This window comes from Hesperophylax consimilis, chromosome 15, assembly GCF_061612785.1.
Source record: "Hesperophylax consimilis isolate HC1 chromosome 15, BYU_Hcon_1.0, whole genome shotgun sequence".
In the NCBI taxonomy this organism is placed as follows: domain Eukaryota; kingdom Metazoa; phylum Arthropoda; class Insecta; order Trichoptera; family Limnephilidae; genus Hesperophylax; species Hesperophylax consimilis.
The window spans coordinates 17,473,743-17,493,233 of NC_142850.1; the positions used below are offsets into that span (position 1 = coordinate 17,473,743).

Consider the following 19,491-nt stretch of genomic DNA (forward strand, 5'->3'; position numbering starts at 1 on the left):
ATATTTTAAATCTAATTTGTTTTATTTGTCAAATAATGATCTAATTACTATGTTTTTCCCAAGGTAAGTATAACAAAACTTGATACAAATATCTTTGAATTATTTATTTTTTGGAATAACTTTATTGAGTAAAACCTCAAATTGTAATATTTAATTATTGAAGACAATATTAGTGATTTCTAAACGAAAATCTGAAACAAACGGATACAGTCACATCTAGGACTCCAGCCTAGGACCCTTGCCTTGCCGGGGCACCGCTCTTGAACACTGAGCTAGTGCCCCGGCAAGGCAAGGTTTCTGGGTTCGAGTCCTAGATGTGACCGTATCCTTTTCTGTTTCAGATTTTCGTTTAGAAATCGCTAATATTGTCTTCAATAATTAAATCTTTGAATTAATTTTGACACCTTTATTCTCATCACAAGGTCGACGTGGCGGTTTTAGACAATATGTTTCTGCTGATATGAATAAATGAGTTTAAAGTTTTGAATGTTATTAATAGAGTATTATAGCAAATTCAGTTTGTCTATCCACCATGTTTCTAACACTGCCTTGTTTTGTAATGATTTTTTGGGGCTACACAACTTCACTAGCAGTGAAACTTAAAGAGCCTATATTAAAACTATATTTATTACAAGATATCAAATTATAACAGTATGCAAAATAAATATAATTTTCTCTTTTCCTAATTATTCTACTACTCCATAAGGTGAGCTCCATGAGCTCGTGTTTATGGCAGGAGTAAGTATATCAAACTCTTATTAAATAACTACAAACGTAATTCAACGTACAAATGAACATAATTCAATATTCAAATTAATTACAAGCATAATTCAATATTCAAATTAATTACAAACATAATTCAATATTCAAATTAATTATAAACAATTCAATAAATGCAATTTTAGAGAAAAAGGATCTAAAAATAACTTTTTTATTTTAAAAGTACGAATCATTAGTGAGTTACGAATAACCTGATAATATTTCAATTCCCAGTTCCATCTATATAAGTGGAAAATGTTGCGTGAAGATTGAACCCACAACAATGTTTAGAATTCAAATTAATTTTCACATTTCCTATCATTAAAAAAATTATGTATAGTATTTAATGTTTTTATTTACTGATAATATATTACAAAATAATAACAATACATACTATTTATAATACATTATTCCAAGTGAGTTTAAAAAAAAACTCTTTTCGGGAAAGAAAATATTGATAAAATAAAATAAACTTATTTTTACATAAGAAAACGGAGTTCAATTTACATTGATTTTGACACAAACTAAACATACTTAACACAGTTATGGAAAATACTTCATAAATACATCATTTTGTTGGTAAATTTAATTTGACGGCAATGTCTATCTATAATGCACCGGTCTCTTCTTCTGACTGTAGCTGCTTCCTTTATCATGTTTCCATATTAACTTTAATATAAAATTATATGGTACAGACCTTTTCAAAAAGCTTGACTCATGTTAAATTCGGTACCGTCCAAATAAAGACAAATTACACTAGTCGAGAGTAGCTGATGATCAAATTATCATCACCCGTAAATAAATCATCCTAGTAACGGGATTTGCAGAGAATCTTCTGTGCATCGCTGAAACTTAGAATAAAAAACACAAATGGTGATTTTTAAAAGAAATACAAACCGGGAAGGTTACAAAAAACGTGACAATTTTTGAAAATCTCCTACTACCACCACAGTCAGCGGAAAATGCTGCTTGAGGAATCGAACATGCAATGCTTGGGTGGGACCCAAACGCGATACCAACTCAGCCACTGGCCGGTCGATGTAACTCTGGCTGGTCTTGCCTCCACAGTGTCCAGCTACCTGAGGCCTCCCTACACTATTTCATCCTTTAGGCTTATTATAAAGAAAGTCACTATGGAGGCTGGCTATATCTCCCACCCTAGATGCATCGCCTGCCCAGCGAAGCCATTGCAGTTTTAAAATGTTATTATTGAATAACTAATAATCAATTATACTGTCATGGAAATAAATTATTACATAGTTTAACATTTTGAGTAAAACAGCAGCTTTGTTTTAACAGCTTGATTTTAAAAATATTTTTCATACTTATTGCTATGAACAAAAATAGAAGTGTTAAAAACCTTTATTATTTTAACAAACAGATTGCAGTTTGGATCACAGACTTCGGGTGGGAATGCTGAACTTGTGCTACCGATATATCAATAGATTATTTATTCTCTTCGGTACCAGTGCACGGCCGTGACACATCAAAAGCGTGCCCAACATTTGTTCGATCTTGGGTTTAGCAGCTCGGCTGTAGAATGATTTTTCGATCTCTGTGTTTCCTCCCTCCTTCCTTTCCTCAAAAAGATCCTCCGTACACATCCCCAAGGATGACATAGAACCTGAGGAAAATGACTTTGCTCAGGGCCTCCTGTATGGAATTAGTAATAAAAAACAAAACTTCCTAACATTGTTACAAATTAAATTGGTGTTTAGATTTATTTTTGGGGTATTATATTATGCAGTTTGCGCTTCCTTCTTCTTCAGTCAACGCTTTGGACAGCGTTGCATTACCCATCATCAGGGAAGATGCAAACGTTGGCTAAAGCAATAGAATGTGCAACACGTCATAATACCCCAAAAATAAATCACGATAATACTTTTGGCACTGAAAATCTCAAACCAAAAATTAGTTTGTATAAATGGATAAGTCCCGCCAAAAAACAAAACAGTACAATCGAGATTAGGTACCTACTTGCAAAAGTTTATAAATTATAATTTCTAGGTTAAGCCTAGTGAATGTTGTTCAATTATAATTTTGCAACGGTGATCATTTATGTATTCCATTAGCTTTTAATCCTCCTTTAATCTAATTTAAGTTCAAGTTCAACGTTTACGTGGCCTAGTAAATTCAAACGTCAAACCCATAAATGGCCGACCAGTGACATTTGCTGACAAACAAAAAAGCTCAAAATAACTTTTAGAAATATAAGGCGTTCAGTGATTTGTGGAGTGAAAATGCGCGTTTATCCAAGCCCGAGTTATAACGCGTTGCTTTTTAGCCCAAAATATAAGCCTTTCATTTAAAAGGGTGTATTCATAACGCGTTTTACTTTTTGTAACCTGCGTTTGGCAGGTACTTTACCTTTTGACCTTATTTTACATGAAAAAATTCCTTGTTCTGGGAGTGAGTTTTGTGATTTGTGTACTGTTTCCTGGTCTTATTTTATGCTTATTTCTGAATGTGCAATATCGTATTTCACGCAGTTATTAGCATATCTTGTTTTGTTTACATAAACAGTTATAGTTTTTTAGTCATTTGCAATATTTACGTTCTGGTTCCAATTTGAAAAAAATAACAGTGTCGATATTGTAATAATTATTATCTTGCGAGTAGTTATCTGCTACCCATGAAAACTGGTGAAAACTCATGAATGACATTAATTAAATGTTCGCACTTGCTTTCTAGTATGTGTATGTGCCAGTGACATACATTGGTGAATATTTCTGAGAAATTCAATGGAGCTGAAGGTCTGGGTGGAAGGCATTCAAAGGATCGTCTGTGGAGTGACAGAACTCACAACCTGTCAGGTATGTCAATATCCTTACTCCATAATTTTATTCCAATAATATCGACAATTCAATGGAAATTCTGCCTATTTATAGGTTAGTGGAACATTACAGTAATACAGTATTCAAAAATAGATTTGAAGACTATTCTGGTTTTGAGGAGAAACTAATTGTGTTTCAGTCTTAATCAGTGCAATCTCATTTTCAACGTTTGACTGCTGTGAAACTGCAATCCGTCATGCATCAAAGTAGTGCATTCTTACTCGATAAGTTTCACATTCCTCAAATGATAAAAGCCTAAATCAATCTAGATGGAAATTATGTTATCTGATATGCACTGAATTCTCGGTTGTTCAGCAATCTTGATTTCTTATTTGTGTACCCTAATATAATATATCCTGCATTTATGTACAATGTTTTTGTTTCAGGATGTTGTTTTCGCCTTAGCCCATGCCACTGGCAAAGTTGGTCGGTTTACACTTATTGAACGATGGCGAAGCAACGAAAGATTACTAGCACCACACGAATTCCCGCTAAAGGTAATTTTTTTCTGCATAACAACACAAGGTACCTACCAGCCTACCCTAAAATAGTAATTCTGGCTGTTGCCAAAGAAGTGCCTATTTTTTAAAGCATCATGAATGTTGCCAGTGAAAAGATTATATACTAACCTTTCTTGATTTATGAAGTGCGTCTCATTCCATAAAAATACAAGGTTTTAATCAATTCAATCATGAATTTGTTAGCTGCCAGAATGCGGCAAAATGCTGGAGGGTATCTTTCAATTTCAACAATCAGTCCTCATTGTCGTTAAATTTTGACATAATTTCTAAATCACGGTGTCGAACAAACTTCAAATATCCTTCATTGGCAAAAATCTGATGATTCATTGTAACTAATCTTTTACTTATTTATGAATTTTATTTAACACACCAACATTTATTTTGCACACTGTACCTACATTCATTATGCAATTATCAACACTTCTAAATTTCACCATACTAGCAAACAAAGTAATTTTATCAATAAATTATATTATTTCGATGTGCAAATTAGCAACAAAAATTTAGCCAAAATTCTAACAAAATTTTGTTTTCAGATTCTTATGAAATGGGGAGAATATTCCAACGACGTGCAGTTCATTCTCCAGCGATCAGACTCAATCAACGCTAAAACGAATCAGCAGCAGGGAAACATAGGCTCGCCAAATAATTATAATCTAGGATTAAAACCACCCTCAATAAATCCAATAAGGTAAATATTTTATTTTGAATATTTTGATTTCATAAAAAACTTATCTCCTATAATTTTAGAGAAGTAATACATAATACTTGTATGTAAATATATATGTACTATGTTACTGGGGTTTTAAAATGTAAACTGTTTTACATTTGAATAGGAAAATAATCATTAAAAAACTGGAAACTAAATAATAATATTACGGTATACTTTTTTGCTGTTAAATTCTTTCGTAATCTGCAATTTTTTCCACTTTCTAAATATTGCAGAAACCTTTCCCGAAGAGATTTGCTTGCATCCATTTCTTCAAGCACTAACAAGTTCCAAATAATCCGAACACTTAATAATAATAATACTTGGATGACTTGTATAGCGCCGTTTTTGTGCAAAAACACCTCAAGGGCGCTGTACAAACTTATAATACATTTCTACAGTGATCTATGTTATTACTTAACTATTTATGGAGAAAATATACAGTACAATACTTACCTGGTAGGTCACTTGAGATTAACACTTAATTAACATTATCTAATTGTTTATTGGCGAAATTTAGATACAGGATTTAGGACTTAATTGAAAAATTGAATATAACTGGACTTTCTCTTAGGAATGGTATATTTAATTTAAGGGTACGACAGCTTAAAAAGTTAAGTTTTTAGTTTAGACCTGAATTCTGTTGGACTTGTTATGGATCTTAGTTCCGGAGGGAGTTTATTCCAAGCCTTCGGCCCAGATACTCAGTAAGCGCGATCACCAAACTTAGTATTTGGCTTGCGCATAGGTTCTATCAGTCTGCCTACAGCTGCTGATGTTGCTGATCTTGGCTTGACTTGGTAAATATTGTGTTTCTATTCATTTAGCATCAATCTAAAAATAATGTTGCCATACGTACTATGAATGATCCATCCCCGACGATCAAAAAAAGTTTTATTTTATTGATTTAATCAATTTAGATCTATGATTATTTTCACATAGATTTAGTTGAATAACTTGTTTGTGTTTCTCTAGATCGGGAAGCAGTCAGTCGGGAGGCAGCAGTGATCTCACCACACATGGAATGGAAAGGGCCAAAGATGGAAGGAAGAGTCTTACTCACGGGTAAGCCAATATACTCCGTTTGCTTTATCTCCTTTAGTGGCTGTGTTTTATGCCCATCACTTAAGAGATGTGTTAATTTGTTAATTAATATCCATTAACATCAATCAACTGAAAGCCTGTTTACGAGTGTAAAGTTTCTAATTTATTATGTTTTTAACGGTAGTCAGCCTCATATTTATTGATGTTAAATTCATTTTCTTAGAAACTACTTTATTTTAATTCTGATTTTTCAAACGCTTAGTCAATCATTTCATGTTGTGGTAAACAATGTATATTTAGTTCGTAAAACAGGGCAGAGGTCCTGTTTTGTTTATAATTCATTTAATAATAATAATAAAATTTCTCAAGCCAAGTGCTACGACCCTCGGTTGAGGCGCAGTAAATAAAAACTTAACTCTGTACGGCGAGCAGGTGTCGAGAAGTTCTCTTTGTGGTTGATGTATAATTTGGAGATCTGGACACTGAGGATGTGTATATAAGATCTGCAGGTGTAATTGTGTAAGTATCTTGGGGTGATACAAGTTCCAGTGTGTAAGTATCTTGAGGTGAATATATGGATTCCACACAATAACAACTTTATAGATTTAGTTGAATTACTTTATTTAGATAGGAGTACACTTATTTACTTAATTGAATGACAAGTACATTAATTAAATGACAATAACAATAATGCGTAGAGGTGCAGCGTGCAAGCAGCACAAGTGATGTTAATTGTGAACGTAGGGGAACAGCTTGTTCCTGTTTATATAGTATTCCAGGTCTCTGGGACCGTGAGAGCTTTGTGGACTTTAATCCCTAAGATGCAAAAAAGGGTCATGTGACTAATTTGAATATTGCATCATCGATTGGTTTCCCAAAATAATATGGTTCCTTTTAAAGTGCCGAAGAAATGAATGTTTGCCATTATGGCTTACTTTTGGGGCACCGGCTAAGACTAACAGTAATATTAAGATGTAGAAAGAAATAAAGGTTGACTTTAATTACTTGGATTTATAGCATAGGCTGGGATTATAACATAAGGTGTAACAAAGCTCAACATGTAATGCCTGATTATATCAATCCATGTAATGAAACTGGACATATTGATTTATTGATTCGCACATTTAGGCAGGAGTTCTCAATAAAATCTTCTTTTTTTTATTATGTAACATTATAATGATAAAAGTTGTACATGTTATGTATTATGTACCTTGTTACAATAAATTCATTTATATAAAGAACAGTGGACACTGGGCGGGTGGCGTACATTTCATTTTTATACAAATCAACAGTTTTATTACAAGTTCAATGAAATTTTGCACCTTGAAAACAAGAAGAATGTCACTATCTGCTGAAAAGCTCTGCGTAAAACCCAAGCAACTCTGGGGAATTCAGATAGTAATGCATAAAATAGATTAAATTCTCAAAAGTAAAAACAATAAACAAGTATACATTTAAACATATTTTCTGTAAAGAATTTATTTTGTTTAAGCCTGTGACAGACCACGCTATATTCTCGTGGCTTGGCCTATCTCAGCATATTGCTCACCATACATTCCCATTGGTAGACTATGGCGAGCGATATGCTGAAATAGACCAAGCCATGATGTATATAACGTAATGTGTCGCTCACCTAATTGAAACTACAGATTTATAAACTAATCTGTGCAATCGGGTGCTTTGCTTCAGTCACCTATTCAACAGTTTTTTTTTCCATGTTTGTCTTGTGTCTGTCATAAGAAAATTGATAAATTCAAAATTATTTTTGCTTTAATATTTGAGGGTAAAACCTGGAGAGATGCTTTTAGCAAATGTGACTTAGGATTAAGAGCAGTAAAGAGTTGGCTGAATAATAACATCTTAACTCTGAATACAATAAAAACTAAATATGTGACATTTAGTATATCATCAAAAAGTCAGCCTTCTGACACTCATAATCTAATTATATATAATTGTCTGCTAAATTGTAATTGCCACCCCTTGGAAAGTGTAGATTGTATCATGTATCTAGGTGTAAAGATTGATAAATTTTTAAGATGGAATGACCATATCGATATGTTAACAAAAATATCAGGAGACTTACATTTATTTTTAAAGAACTGCGACACATATTGGACAAAGAGAAATTAAAAACTGTCTATTTTGCCTTAGTCCAATCTCGACTTTCTTATAACATAGTATGCTGGGGATCATGTCTAAAGTCCAATGTTGAACCACTAAATATTACTCAAAAATTGATCCTTAAAGTAATGTACAAAAAAAAATTCTGTTATCCATCCAACCTACTTTATAAGGAATGTAATGTTATGTGTATAAAACAGCTATATATCACTCAAATACTTTGTCGATTTTTTATCAATATTACAACTAGAATTAGCTCTACATTGAACTTTGTGGCTGTAAATACTAAAACTTCTTTTGGTTAAAGAAATTTTTTATATCAGGTACCATTTATGTTTAATATTCTTCCAAATCATATTAAGTCTACCAATTCCTTAGTTAAATTTAAAAATTTAATTAAGATTTTTGTATTGACAGACAAATTGTCTTAATATTTTTTCATCCTTGTCCTTTCTTAAATAATAAGATTTTATATAAGTCCCATTTACTAAAAACTGAATGTCACCCTATCTGTCTTTATTATCTACTTTGCTTCTTCTTTTGAATAATGATTAATGATTAGTTATGGTTCAAATATTGTTACAATATACTGTCAAATTACCCATCTGGTAACACATCAAATACTTATTTTTTTCTTTAATTTTGAAATATTTTGTGTTTGTATGTAGAATTAATTTATGTTTGTGATTACTCTTATGTTTGCTTCACTATAATGTAAATTGTTAACCTCGATACAGGCTCAGTCCTAGTGAGGTTGATTTTTATGAAAAAAAAAAGTGTTTTATGTATAGTGAGATGCAATAAATAAATTATAATTCGTTTGAAAACAAAAGACCGTTCCCTAGCATCGTCCGGAATGAAGCACTGTGCGGGAGGGTAATGCGGTGTGAACAGCCACCAACCGATGCTAGTTAACTATATACTAATAAATCACATCCTTTCTGTGCTTTGCAAGAGACGTGCAATTAGCTATTGCTGCGGTTTAGTTAAGATTTATATATATATTCTTTTTGTTTAATTCCGGCAGTGCCAACACCTCAAATCACAATGGCCAGGATCACGCATACCCCGAGGGACCCTTAATGGGCGGAGGCCCCGTGCAGCCCATGGCGATGGGGGGCACTACCCACGGCGGGGGCCACCCTGTGGGGGTGGTGCGTGGTGTGCCCCAGAGCAAGACTTCGCCCGTGCACCAGAACAGGAAGGATGTACCGCCTTACAGGTAATATACATGCTCCCGGTTAGGAAGGCAATGGAAGAATTATTCAACAATTCACATTATCTTGACGATTACCATTTTGTAAAACTTTTAAACTTTACAATTTATTTCTTTAAACCACTAGATTTATTTAATCTGTCCACTTATTTTGGAATAACTATTTATTTATACATAGTACACAATTATGACAAAAGTTAAGCATATAACATTAAATTATTTTAAATATTGGTTTTAGGACAGATGTTCATAGATCTAGACTTATGATAGACACTGCAAGGCTGTGGAAACGCAACACAACTTACGCTACGCTAAAATCAATTAAAGTGTAGCGTCGAGAAAAATCTAAATTAAATAATTAATAATAAACCGCTCGACCTACTTACTTAGTATCTACTCCCGAATTATGTACCTGCAGTTCAAACCGCAACGTAAACAACCTACATACTACAAGACCTACTTGCCTACTCGCGACAATACTATCGCGCACTCAGTCTCGGATACCACGAGAACTCGCCAGAAGGTTCGAGTCTTCCGCCTATGCATAATTGCCACGCTGTCGAAGGTTCCCGAAACACACAGTCTGTGCGAGTGCCTAGAATTTAGTTGCCATCCACCTACCTACTGCCGCCGTCGGCCGTGTAGTATAAATATGCCCGACGCAGCGAGTCAGTCAGTCAGTCTGTTATCTATCTATCAGCCGTCAGTCTACAAGGCTCAACGAGTGATCAACCGCGCTAATCTTACTAGCGCGAAGGACATATACCCGGCTTCGCCCGTACCATCATGGACTCTATCGGGACATCAACTTAGCGCCTTGGCCACGTCCCTGGCCAGCGCTACACGGATTACAAGCGCCCTGGTTCCAGTGTCTCTGACCAGTGCTTCTTCCACGCTACCATGACCACCACGAGGACACGCTGCATCCTCACTGGTCACACCGTTCCCGTTCAACCGCCTACAAGGTCCGCCGCACCTTCGGCCGTCTCGTCAGCACTGGAGTGCCTGAAGACCTACGTTCTTCGCCAGTGCCTGACCTTCATCGAGTCCCAGTCACTAGCGCCCGGAGTCGACTCACTGACCCGCGCTTGACCTGCCATCATCAGCCAGCATCCGGTGTATTCTTCTGTCCTACATCATCTCCTCGTCACGGCAACTGACTCACCAATAAACACATGTGACCTTCACAACTTTCTTTCATTTCGTGCCTTCACCACTGATCCCCAAAAAAGTATATTTTTGTATTTACTACTTGTACACCACAGACATATGAATATATAGACTAGAAATTAAAGATGAGGGGTAAAATCAACTGTTGAAGAACGAAGGGGGTAAAGCTGACTGTGATTCGTCAATTAATCAATCTGACAGTATATTGGTATCTCGCATTATAATATCACCATTTAGTTCTTAAAAGTAAAATCTGCTTTTGAATGAATAGACATTTTTACATGGGAGCGCAAATTACTCGCCACGTTATGAACAAATTTGCGAAGTCCAAATTCGGCAAAATAAATTTCTTCTATTTTCAGAGTCGAATATTTCGTTTACGTATTTAGTTAAGACACTTTTATAAATGTTCATAATTTACTTCCCAGCAACCAACCAGCTTTGTGTTTCGCGTCCAGACGTATCTCGATTTGATAGTATATGTTTCTACAACTGATCCATATTATACGATGTGAATATGCTTAAAATAAAGTAAAATAATGCTTATATATGGAATGTAATACGACAATTGGGTTTATTCTCTTTTTCACATCTATTTTTACAAGTTTTCATACCACAAGCCACCATTTTGCCGTTATTTCGTAAAATGAACCGATGATGCCTCGACCATAGTTCGCACAAGAATGATGACGTCACGTTTTCTAAATTCACTTGAGGCCATACGCGAGCCCAGCCGGCTCCAATGGAACCGGTATGGGGAGTGGGGAATAATAGGCCCTTAATAACTTAGGGCAGGTCTACTAATATTCTATGTCTATGTTGTACACCATATGAAAGTGCCAATATTACAATCTCGATCGCTTGTTTCTCGAATAATTATTTTCCAGTCCCAAATTAATTTCATACAAAACTTGCAGATAGATTGCATTGAACTTTCCTCTATCGCATTAATCGTTTTTGTACTATTTTACTTGATTGATCGCTGCCAGTGGCCGCTTCTGACATTAGTTGTCGTTAGACATTCAAAGACATGGTGCGTGAGTGTGGTAATCTTTTGACTTTTGAGAGTTTCAACGAACCGTCCCGTCAAAAAAGTGCATACTCTCCAAGTCGGAGAAATGGAAAAAAATTCCGCTGAAAAACGCTTTGACTTAGCCAAGAATAAGTAATCGCTGCATTTTTATTTAAACACATTTCTTTTAAAATACGAATTAACTTTTTTTTCTATATTCCCGCATTCATTTTTTTTTTCAATTAGAACCTTCAAAAATGATAGATAAAGATAGATGTATATGCAAAAATGTGAATAGAATCATAGATAATAATAGAAATGAAGGGCATATGACATGGAAGCGTTCCTAGTGCCGCTGAGCTACGACCAATCTACACAAACTATCAAAGCGGCGAAGCCAGTGAAAATAATGCATTTGGTGCAGGAACAAAAGCGGAGCATGAATAATTGTTCATGACCTCCGTTGTTTCTATTATCTGGATAGATAAAAAAATAGAATTTATATTTTTGTTTCGTTTGCAGAGATCCCCCGCCGCCATACCGCTCGCCGCCCCCTCCCAGCACGCCTCCCGCGAAACCTCTGCCCCCGCCCGGGCGCAGCGCTCCACTGTCGGCTCAGCCCTGCGGGGAGGCGGGCGCCAGCAGCGAGGCCGTGGCCTACACGCAGCAGTACCGGGAGCTCGTGTCGCTAGTCAACTACCAGCGGGAAAAGCTTTCCAACCAACAGGCCGATTTGACTAAGGTTTGTGGTGTTCGTAGATAATAGAAACGAAGGGAGATATGGAGTGTTTTATTTATTCATATAATGTAGGTATTTCTGACATAATTGGATAAATGTTTTCAGTACGATGCGGAGATAGGCTTCTGGGAATCGAAGGGCAGAGAACAACAGCACCAGGTGGATATGATTCAGCAGCAGATCAGCTCCAGTGACACCCAACTCCGGGTCAGCACAGAACAGGTGACCTATATCTTTCTCTGGTGAAAAATTGCATTTATTATTTTAAGGCGATGCACTACGTCGTGTAATATTTTAAATTGAGCCGCTATCAGTAACAACCCTTACGTAGATGGCGATAAGGTTTAAATTCCCGCTTAACACCATCCGCCTGTTTTGATTTATGCAAGAAAAAAACATGGCCAAAAAGTGCCTTTTATTTTATTTTGTGGATGTTCAGGTATAAATATTTAATTTTTTTCAATCATTTTATAAATAACTTAATTTGCCACATTATACAATAAAATCATAACCGAAAATGGGTTCTTAAGTAGGAGATTTTGAACTTTAAAGCAGTTTTCATAGGCTTTATACATTATTTTTTTCTGGGCTTATAAAAAGACTAATCTAAAAAATACTCGACTATTTTAAAGGCCAAAATGTATTCTACTCGCAGTATTTAATTAAAGCATCTGAAAAATTTCTAGGCGACCAAATTTTCAAACCAAAAACACATGATTTTGCATTACTACGCATGGCATCGCCTTAAATTAATAAATTGTGAAATAAAACAAATTAATTAAATCCAGACTAACCTGCGCTGGATTTTGAAAATGCCCGAAATTTTTAAATATTCTATGCAAGATATTATAAATAAAATATGTGTGGTAACTTCCACAACATTTTAATAATGCTTTTTTTTGTTAGGTAAATGTTAGGGATCGTTTCCCATAAACATATTATTTAATGGAGTGCAAATAAAATTCAATATGACGAGATGTTAGACCACTTTAACCTGTCCGGTGGTATGACCGTACAGGTACGGTGAGAAAAAAAATCCTCGTAAGGAGTATGACCGTACCCGTACGGTTGCGCCTAAAATTAATTAACTATTGAATTTCTTCCGGAAAACCGATAGTTACTGCTATCTAGAGACAATTTGTCATAACTTGCAAAAGTTTTTATCGATTTAGGTACATTACCAACGGAGTTATTCACAATTAAAATATTCCGTGACGTCACCGTCTGGCAGTTGGTGGTAAACAACATTTTTATTGCGAGCGACGTCTTTTGTGAAGTGAAATTTGTGGTTTTTGTTTGTTTTTACACTGAATAACCTAATCATCTTGCATTAAAAATTACCTCACGTGTTTGGATGTGAATATTTATTACATATATTGTACCGACAGTGTTTGTTTTCAGTTTGAATACAGTTTTTGACAGTTTGAACAAAATTCAATAGTGAATCTTAGTGTTATGAACTATTTGAAATATTATTCGTTATACTGTATACACACTATGAGCGGGAATGGTATTTTTCCTCGCGGCCGACTGGTGCTTATCGGCGGGACAGGTAAAAATATCCTTTACGCCGGCTCCACTTCAAAGGCGAGGAAGGTAAAGTTACCCCATTATTTCCCGTGACTATTTAATCTAAACGCTTGAAGACATTACAAACTACACACACATGTAACAAAAAAAAGATAAGCCGTTGTTTCTTTTATGTACACACATACTTTTGATAATTAGGCAATTTTATCGTGTTAAATTTCAAAGATTGTTTGTTAGTTGAACTGGGAATATGAGTACCTATTATATTTTTATGACGTCTTATAAATTCATTGGACCTTTACTTTTATGAGATAATCCCGAGGATGTTATGACAATAATCATTTCCTGAATGAGAGATAACACAAAAATTGTTTAGCAGTATTCCCGGTACTCGTTACTTGTGAAGATAGAGTGGCGCTAATATACACGTGCTTTAGTTATGATATACAGAGTTACAAAACAGACGTGTTTTTAGTGGAATTTATTTAATTGATATTTTCTTTTACCCTTCAAAAATTTCTTCAGATACTAACGAAAGGGATGAGGATATATTTTTGTGCTAATCGCGAAAAACATCCGCTATAGGCTAGAGTCTATTGTTTGAAACGCCCGACTACAAAGTGTTATTATCATTGACATTTTATTATTTTAGGTTATTCATAATTTGGACAGTGTTTTACTGTGATTTGACTTTGTGATTCGTATTGATAACTAGTTCAATTTATATATTTTACTTTTATAAAAAAATGGTTAACCCTTTGAATGAACAAGACATTGCTGACATTTTAATCGAAAGTGAAGATGAAGATGTTTACGAGGATCTTCATGATTTGCCAATACATTCAGATAGCTCATCCGACGAATCTGATGGGGATGAAACTTTCCCTAGTTGTTCAACATCCAAAAAGAGAAAAGTTGATCATCGTAAATGGGATCAGGGTAAGTTTACGCCCATTATTCATGAATTCGATTCAACTAACTCAGGTATAAGAGCAAATATTCCCGTTAGTGAAAATTCATTGGAAATAGACTTTTTTGAGTTATTCTTCACACTTGATATAGTAAAAATAATTGTCAGCGAAACAAATAAATACGCTGCAAAAATTTCTTTAGACATTTCTCTGAAGTCTAAAATGATGAAGTGGAAAGACACCACGGAGGCTGAAATATATACATTTTTAGTCACGATTATGCTTATGGGACTTGTGGGAAAAAACTCGCTGAAGAAATACTGGACAAATAATCCAATAATTGAAACACCTTTTTTCAAAGTATTATTTCCGCAAGATAGATTTTTTCTTTTGCTCCGAGCTCTTCATTTTTCTGATAACGATACTGCGACAACCGATAAATTATATAAAATAAGAAATCTTCTGGAACCATTGAAGACCATTTTCAAATCAACTTTTTACCCATATCAAAATCTGTGCATAGATGAGAGTCTCTTGTTGTGGAAGGGAAGACTTTCATTCAAAATTTATATTCCCTCAAAACGACATAGATTTGGGATTAAATTGTTTGTACACTGTGATGCACTCACCGGATATGTTTTGGATGTAATTGTGTACACTGGCTCTGAATCAGACATACAAATGAATCCCGACATTGGTATATCAGGATCAGTCGTTACCACTATGCTTGCAGATTATTTGGAAAAAGGTCACAGAATGTTTGTAGATAATTGGTATACAAGTCCAGCCCTGTTCGATTTCTTGCATAAACATAAAACTAATGCATGTGGAACGGCTAGAGCAAACCGAAAAGATATGCCCAAATTTGGTAAGGAGAAAATGAAAAAAGGGGAAATGAAGTCTTTGAATTCGAACAATCTCATGGCGCTGAAATGGCACGATAAAAGGGATGTCCTTATGCTTAGTAACATACATACAGATGCAATGATTGTTACTGATAAAATTGACTTCTCCACGGGAGAAAATAAAATAAAACCAGAGGTAGTTTTAGATTATACCAAGAATATGGGAGCTGTTGACAAAGTGGACCGCATATTGGGCTTCGCAAGCAGTTCCAGGAAGTCTCTAAAATGGTATAAGAAAATTTTCTTCAGATTGATAGACATTGGAACACTAAATGCTTTCTTTTTGCATCGTTTGAAAACGCAAAAGGTTTTATCATTTAGCGAATTCCGGGAAAACTTAGTGTCTCAAATGATCGAAAAATATCACACGCCAAGGCCGGCATCATCTGGAGGAAGGAGAGTAGTGGATCAACCAACTCGCCTTTTAGGAAAACATTTTCAAAGTCCTGTACCAGAAACTGCAGCCCAAGGAAAGCGAACTCAACGACAATGCCATGTGTGTAGACATACAGCAGTTCGAGCTCAAAAAAGAAGTGACACGAAATATATGTGCACCGACTGCAATCTTGCATTTTGCGTATATCCATGTTTCGAAGACTACCATACGAAAAAGCAGTATTAGTTAGTGAAGACAATTTTATTCCTAAGATAGTGTACATAATAATTAGAATAGTGTTATTTTTATCGTAATTATTGACTGCATATACATTGTATACCTATGTTAAATTTTTATAATGAAAATACAATAGTATAAGTGTAAATAATAATACGTATATGTTAGTGTGTATAAAAAGTCGTTCTTCCCCCCTTGGCTTCATTAAAATTGTGGTAAGTGAATCTGATTTTTATTAAGTAAAAACAAAAATCTGCTCCGATTTCGATGGTTGGCGATTTCTGCAAAATTGTTTTAATTTTTTCCTTCTAAATAGCTTAGTATTTGTTTTTTCGTGCTAGTTTCTAAGGATTTTATTTTCATTTTTTTATACTCTACGAGGTGGCATTTATTTTTTTCTATATTTTGATTGTTGAAAAAACTCCCTCCAGCGGGACCGTTTTCTTTCCAGAAACTCACCACCGGACAGGTTAAAAGCAAGTCCCCTGTAGTTTAACAGCTTCTCACTACACCCCTGAGCTAACAAATATGTTATTTCATTAAAACATGTAGACTTATGATATTTTCACATCTTTGTGCGTGTTTTTGCCTAAACCAATGATAATATTTAATTCTGTCAATCCAGGTTCAACAAATGACGTACATCGAAGATGAGGCGGAAATAGCCAAACAGGCCGAGAAGACTCTTAAATCTGAGCTGACCTTGGTGAGATCCAAACTGGCAAACTGCGAAACTGAGCTGCTACAATGCAAGAACAAAATAAGGAAACTGGTGGACGATATCCAGTTTGAGCAAAGGACCGCCAGCCGAAATCAAGATGCAAGGTAAAAAGTAATCATGTTTTTTTTTTTGCATAAACATAAAGAGTATGTAAGAGATGATGTATGAATGTGATTGAAGCAAGGAGTGTTCTCACTGGGATCTCTCGTGCTGATTTTTTAAAATAATATGAAGAAGAAATAATTATTATTTTGTGTTTATTTAGCGCAGTAGAGGAGTTTCTGTTTCAGTCTGTATTTAGTGTCAGAATGTTTTGTATCCAGCTTTTTATTTGAGTTTTGAATGTTTATTTATTTATTTATTCAAACGCAATAAAATGGCATTTACAATACAGTGAAAATCGAGTTACAAGCGTACAGTGGTAAACAGGATAATAATAGCAATAAATTAAAGAACAATTAATGTGTACACAAAAACACTATTGCAAGTGATGCAGTTATTAACATAAGTGCAATAAGACAATGCATAATTCAATAGAAATATATACCGGTGTAACAATAGTTGAACTAATTTATACTAGGCTTGTATAAGACCTGTCATAAGTCAAAGTGTGAGGTGTCTATGATAATAGTCAGTAGTCAGTTTATTGTTACCCACAAAATTAATTGTACTTGGAATAGCTGAGAAGGCATCGCAACTTGGCAAACAATTCAGGGCTGTCAGCGATTCAATGATACTTATAGATAAGAAATAATAATTTTTAATAAAATAATACATATGTTAGTTAACACTATAAGATGACTGAAGTAAATAGTTTAGATGTATGTAGTAAAATAAATGTTGTAATGTTGTTGTGATTTTTGAACGAGAGTGGAATTTTGTTGTGGAGTTTAGTGTGACATCACAACCTTTCTGCTTACCCCTGTGATAAATGGTACTTGGGTTAAGTTGCCATAAAGGTGTACAGACATGAAATTGCTTGAATACGTCATCTTCATCTCAGCAATCCTTGGAGAGTCTACGGAACGCCTTCACTTCTATCGATCTCCTTCTGTCTTCTTCCGGTTCCTTATAATGAAGGTGAAGCATATGCTTCCGCATTCCCAATTTCTACAGATTTATAACATATTTCTCTTCAACTCTTTAAGTTTTTAAGTTCCACAAAAAAGTTTGTTATTTTTGAAGATAATATCTATACATTTGTTATGCCGAAACTTTAATTGTATGAAATTCAATCGATAGAAAAAAATCGCTAAGTTATCTTCAAAAATTATTAAAAACAAATTTTGTGCAGTTATTCAATATGTTATAGCTATCAAAAAATTCACAGTGTATTTTTAAATGAAACTTAACTTGATTTTAACAATTTTTGCTTACTTATTATTGTTTTTTAACATCAGCGCGCTCTCTCTAACATTTGTATTTACATATCATCCTTTCAAACCATCTTTGAACACTTACTACTGGGCCTTAATGCGAAATCACTATTTTCTATTACTCTTTACTACGAATCGGTTTACATTATGAATACCAAAAAATATGCTTTGGATAAATTGAAGCTTTTCCTATTGTTTCACTTGAGTAGAATTAAAATAAAATTTTTAACTTTATAAAAATATAAGCTTAACACCTGAAAACATTTCAACACTTGTTTTCAGGTGAAAAAATGTAACAAGCAGTAATTGTTGAATGAAACACTAGTATATATTGAATCATTTTGCGGGTAAGAGATAAGCCGCCATAGCTCAGTGGTCAGAGCTGTCGACCGGAAATCGAAGGGACACGGGTTCGAGTCCCGTTGGCGTCATGTATCTTTTATCAGGAGATTTTTCAATGTGGATGAGTGTTTCAGGCGAATAATTATTGCTTGTAAAAATAATTGATAAGCTTAACAACTTTTTTTTTTTTTTTTTTTAATTCCTTTATTTTTCCCAATTTTTACATTAATTAGATACAATATTATATAAATCAATATGAATAATGGGAACCCACTAAGGCGCAGCCTGTTCGTGGGTAATATATTTAAGTTATTATATTATTGTACCTAGTGAATTTTATTCATTAGAAATTTATGAACGCAAATAAGAAACAACTTTTAAAAAATACAGTTTTATGGCCAAGGTTTTCTGTGACAGTTTCCCTTGATTAACTTTTTTTTTTCTTAGGAAATTATTCACAAAATAAATAAAAACTGCTTTTGCTCTTTAATCAAACGTTTTTAGACTGCATTTGCCAAGCGATTTTTAAGCCTGTTATATATACCTATTTATGGTGATATAAGACACACATTTGGCTAGTGTAATAATGGTTCATGGCCCTTCTTCCAGTTTTTTTTTCAGTTATCTGTGGTTGCATGTAATATTCACCTCATTGTTGTATTATTTATTGTAGACAACAGTTGGAGCGTTCTCTGCTGGCCGAGGTGGAGAGACTCCAGGGAGAGATCCAGCAAGCCAAACACGCCACGGAGATGAACCATCTTACTGCCGACACATTGAAGAGAGAGGTTAGTTTGAAGTTCATTTATAATTTATCTTCATGCCACATTAGCATATTCTTAGGTGTGTTTTCATTGAAAATATTTAAATCCATTATTACACAACTGCCCTGATGATGGACACTGCAATGCTGTCCGAAACGTTGGCCAAAGAAGGAGGTAGCGCAACATGACAATCTTAAATCATAT

The 19,491-nt window shown here is 34.6% G+C and overlaps 1 protein-coding gene across 2 annotated transcripts in view; it reads left to right on the top strand.

Annotated features, from left to right (window-relative positions):
- The first annotated feature begins 2,758 nt into the window (after positions 1-2,758).
- Positions 2,759-19,491, top strand: part of RASSF8 (ras association domain-containing protein 8) — a 28,068-nt gene continuing 11,335 nt past the window's right edge. For both annotated transcript variants that reach the window (XM_089640279.1, XM_089640278.1), the window contains exons 1-10: positions 2,759-3,117; positions 3,451-3,572; positions 3,980-4,090; positions 4,651-4,805; positions 5,799-5,888; positions 9,016-9,210; positions 11,909-12,128; positions 12,231-12,347; positions 16,710-16,909; positions 19,197-19,311. In XM_089640279.1, the coding sequence (XP_089496405.1) occupies positions 3,501-3,572; positions 3,980-4,090; positions 4,651-4,805; positions 5,799-5,888; positions 9,016-9,210; positions 11,909-12,128; positions 12,231-12,347; positions 16,710-16,909; positions 19,197-19,311 (1,275 nt within the window). In that variant the 5' untranslated portion in view covers positions 2,759-3,117; positions 3,451-3,500. The remainder of the gene's footprint in view (positions 3,118-3,450; positions 3,573-3,979; positions 4,091-4,650; positions 4,806-5,798; positions 5,889-9,015; positions 9,211-11,908; positions 12,129-12,230; positions 12,348-16,709; positions 16,910-19,196; positions 19,312-19,491) is intronic.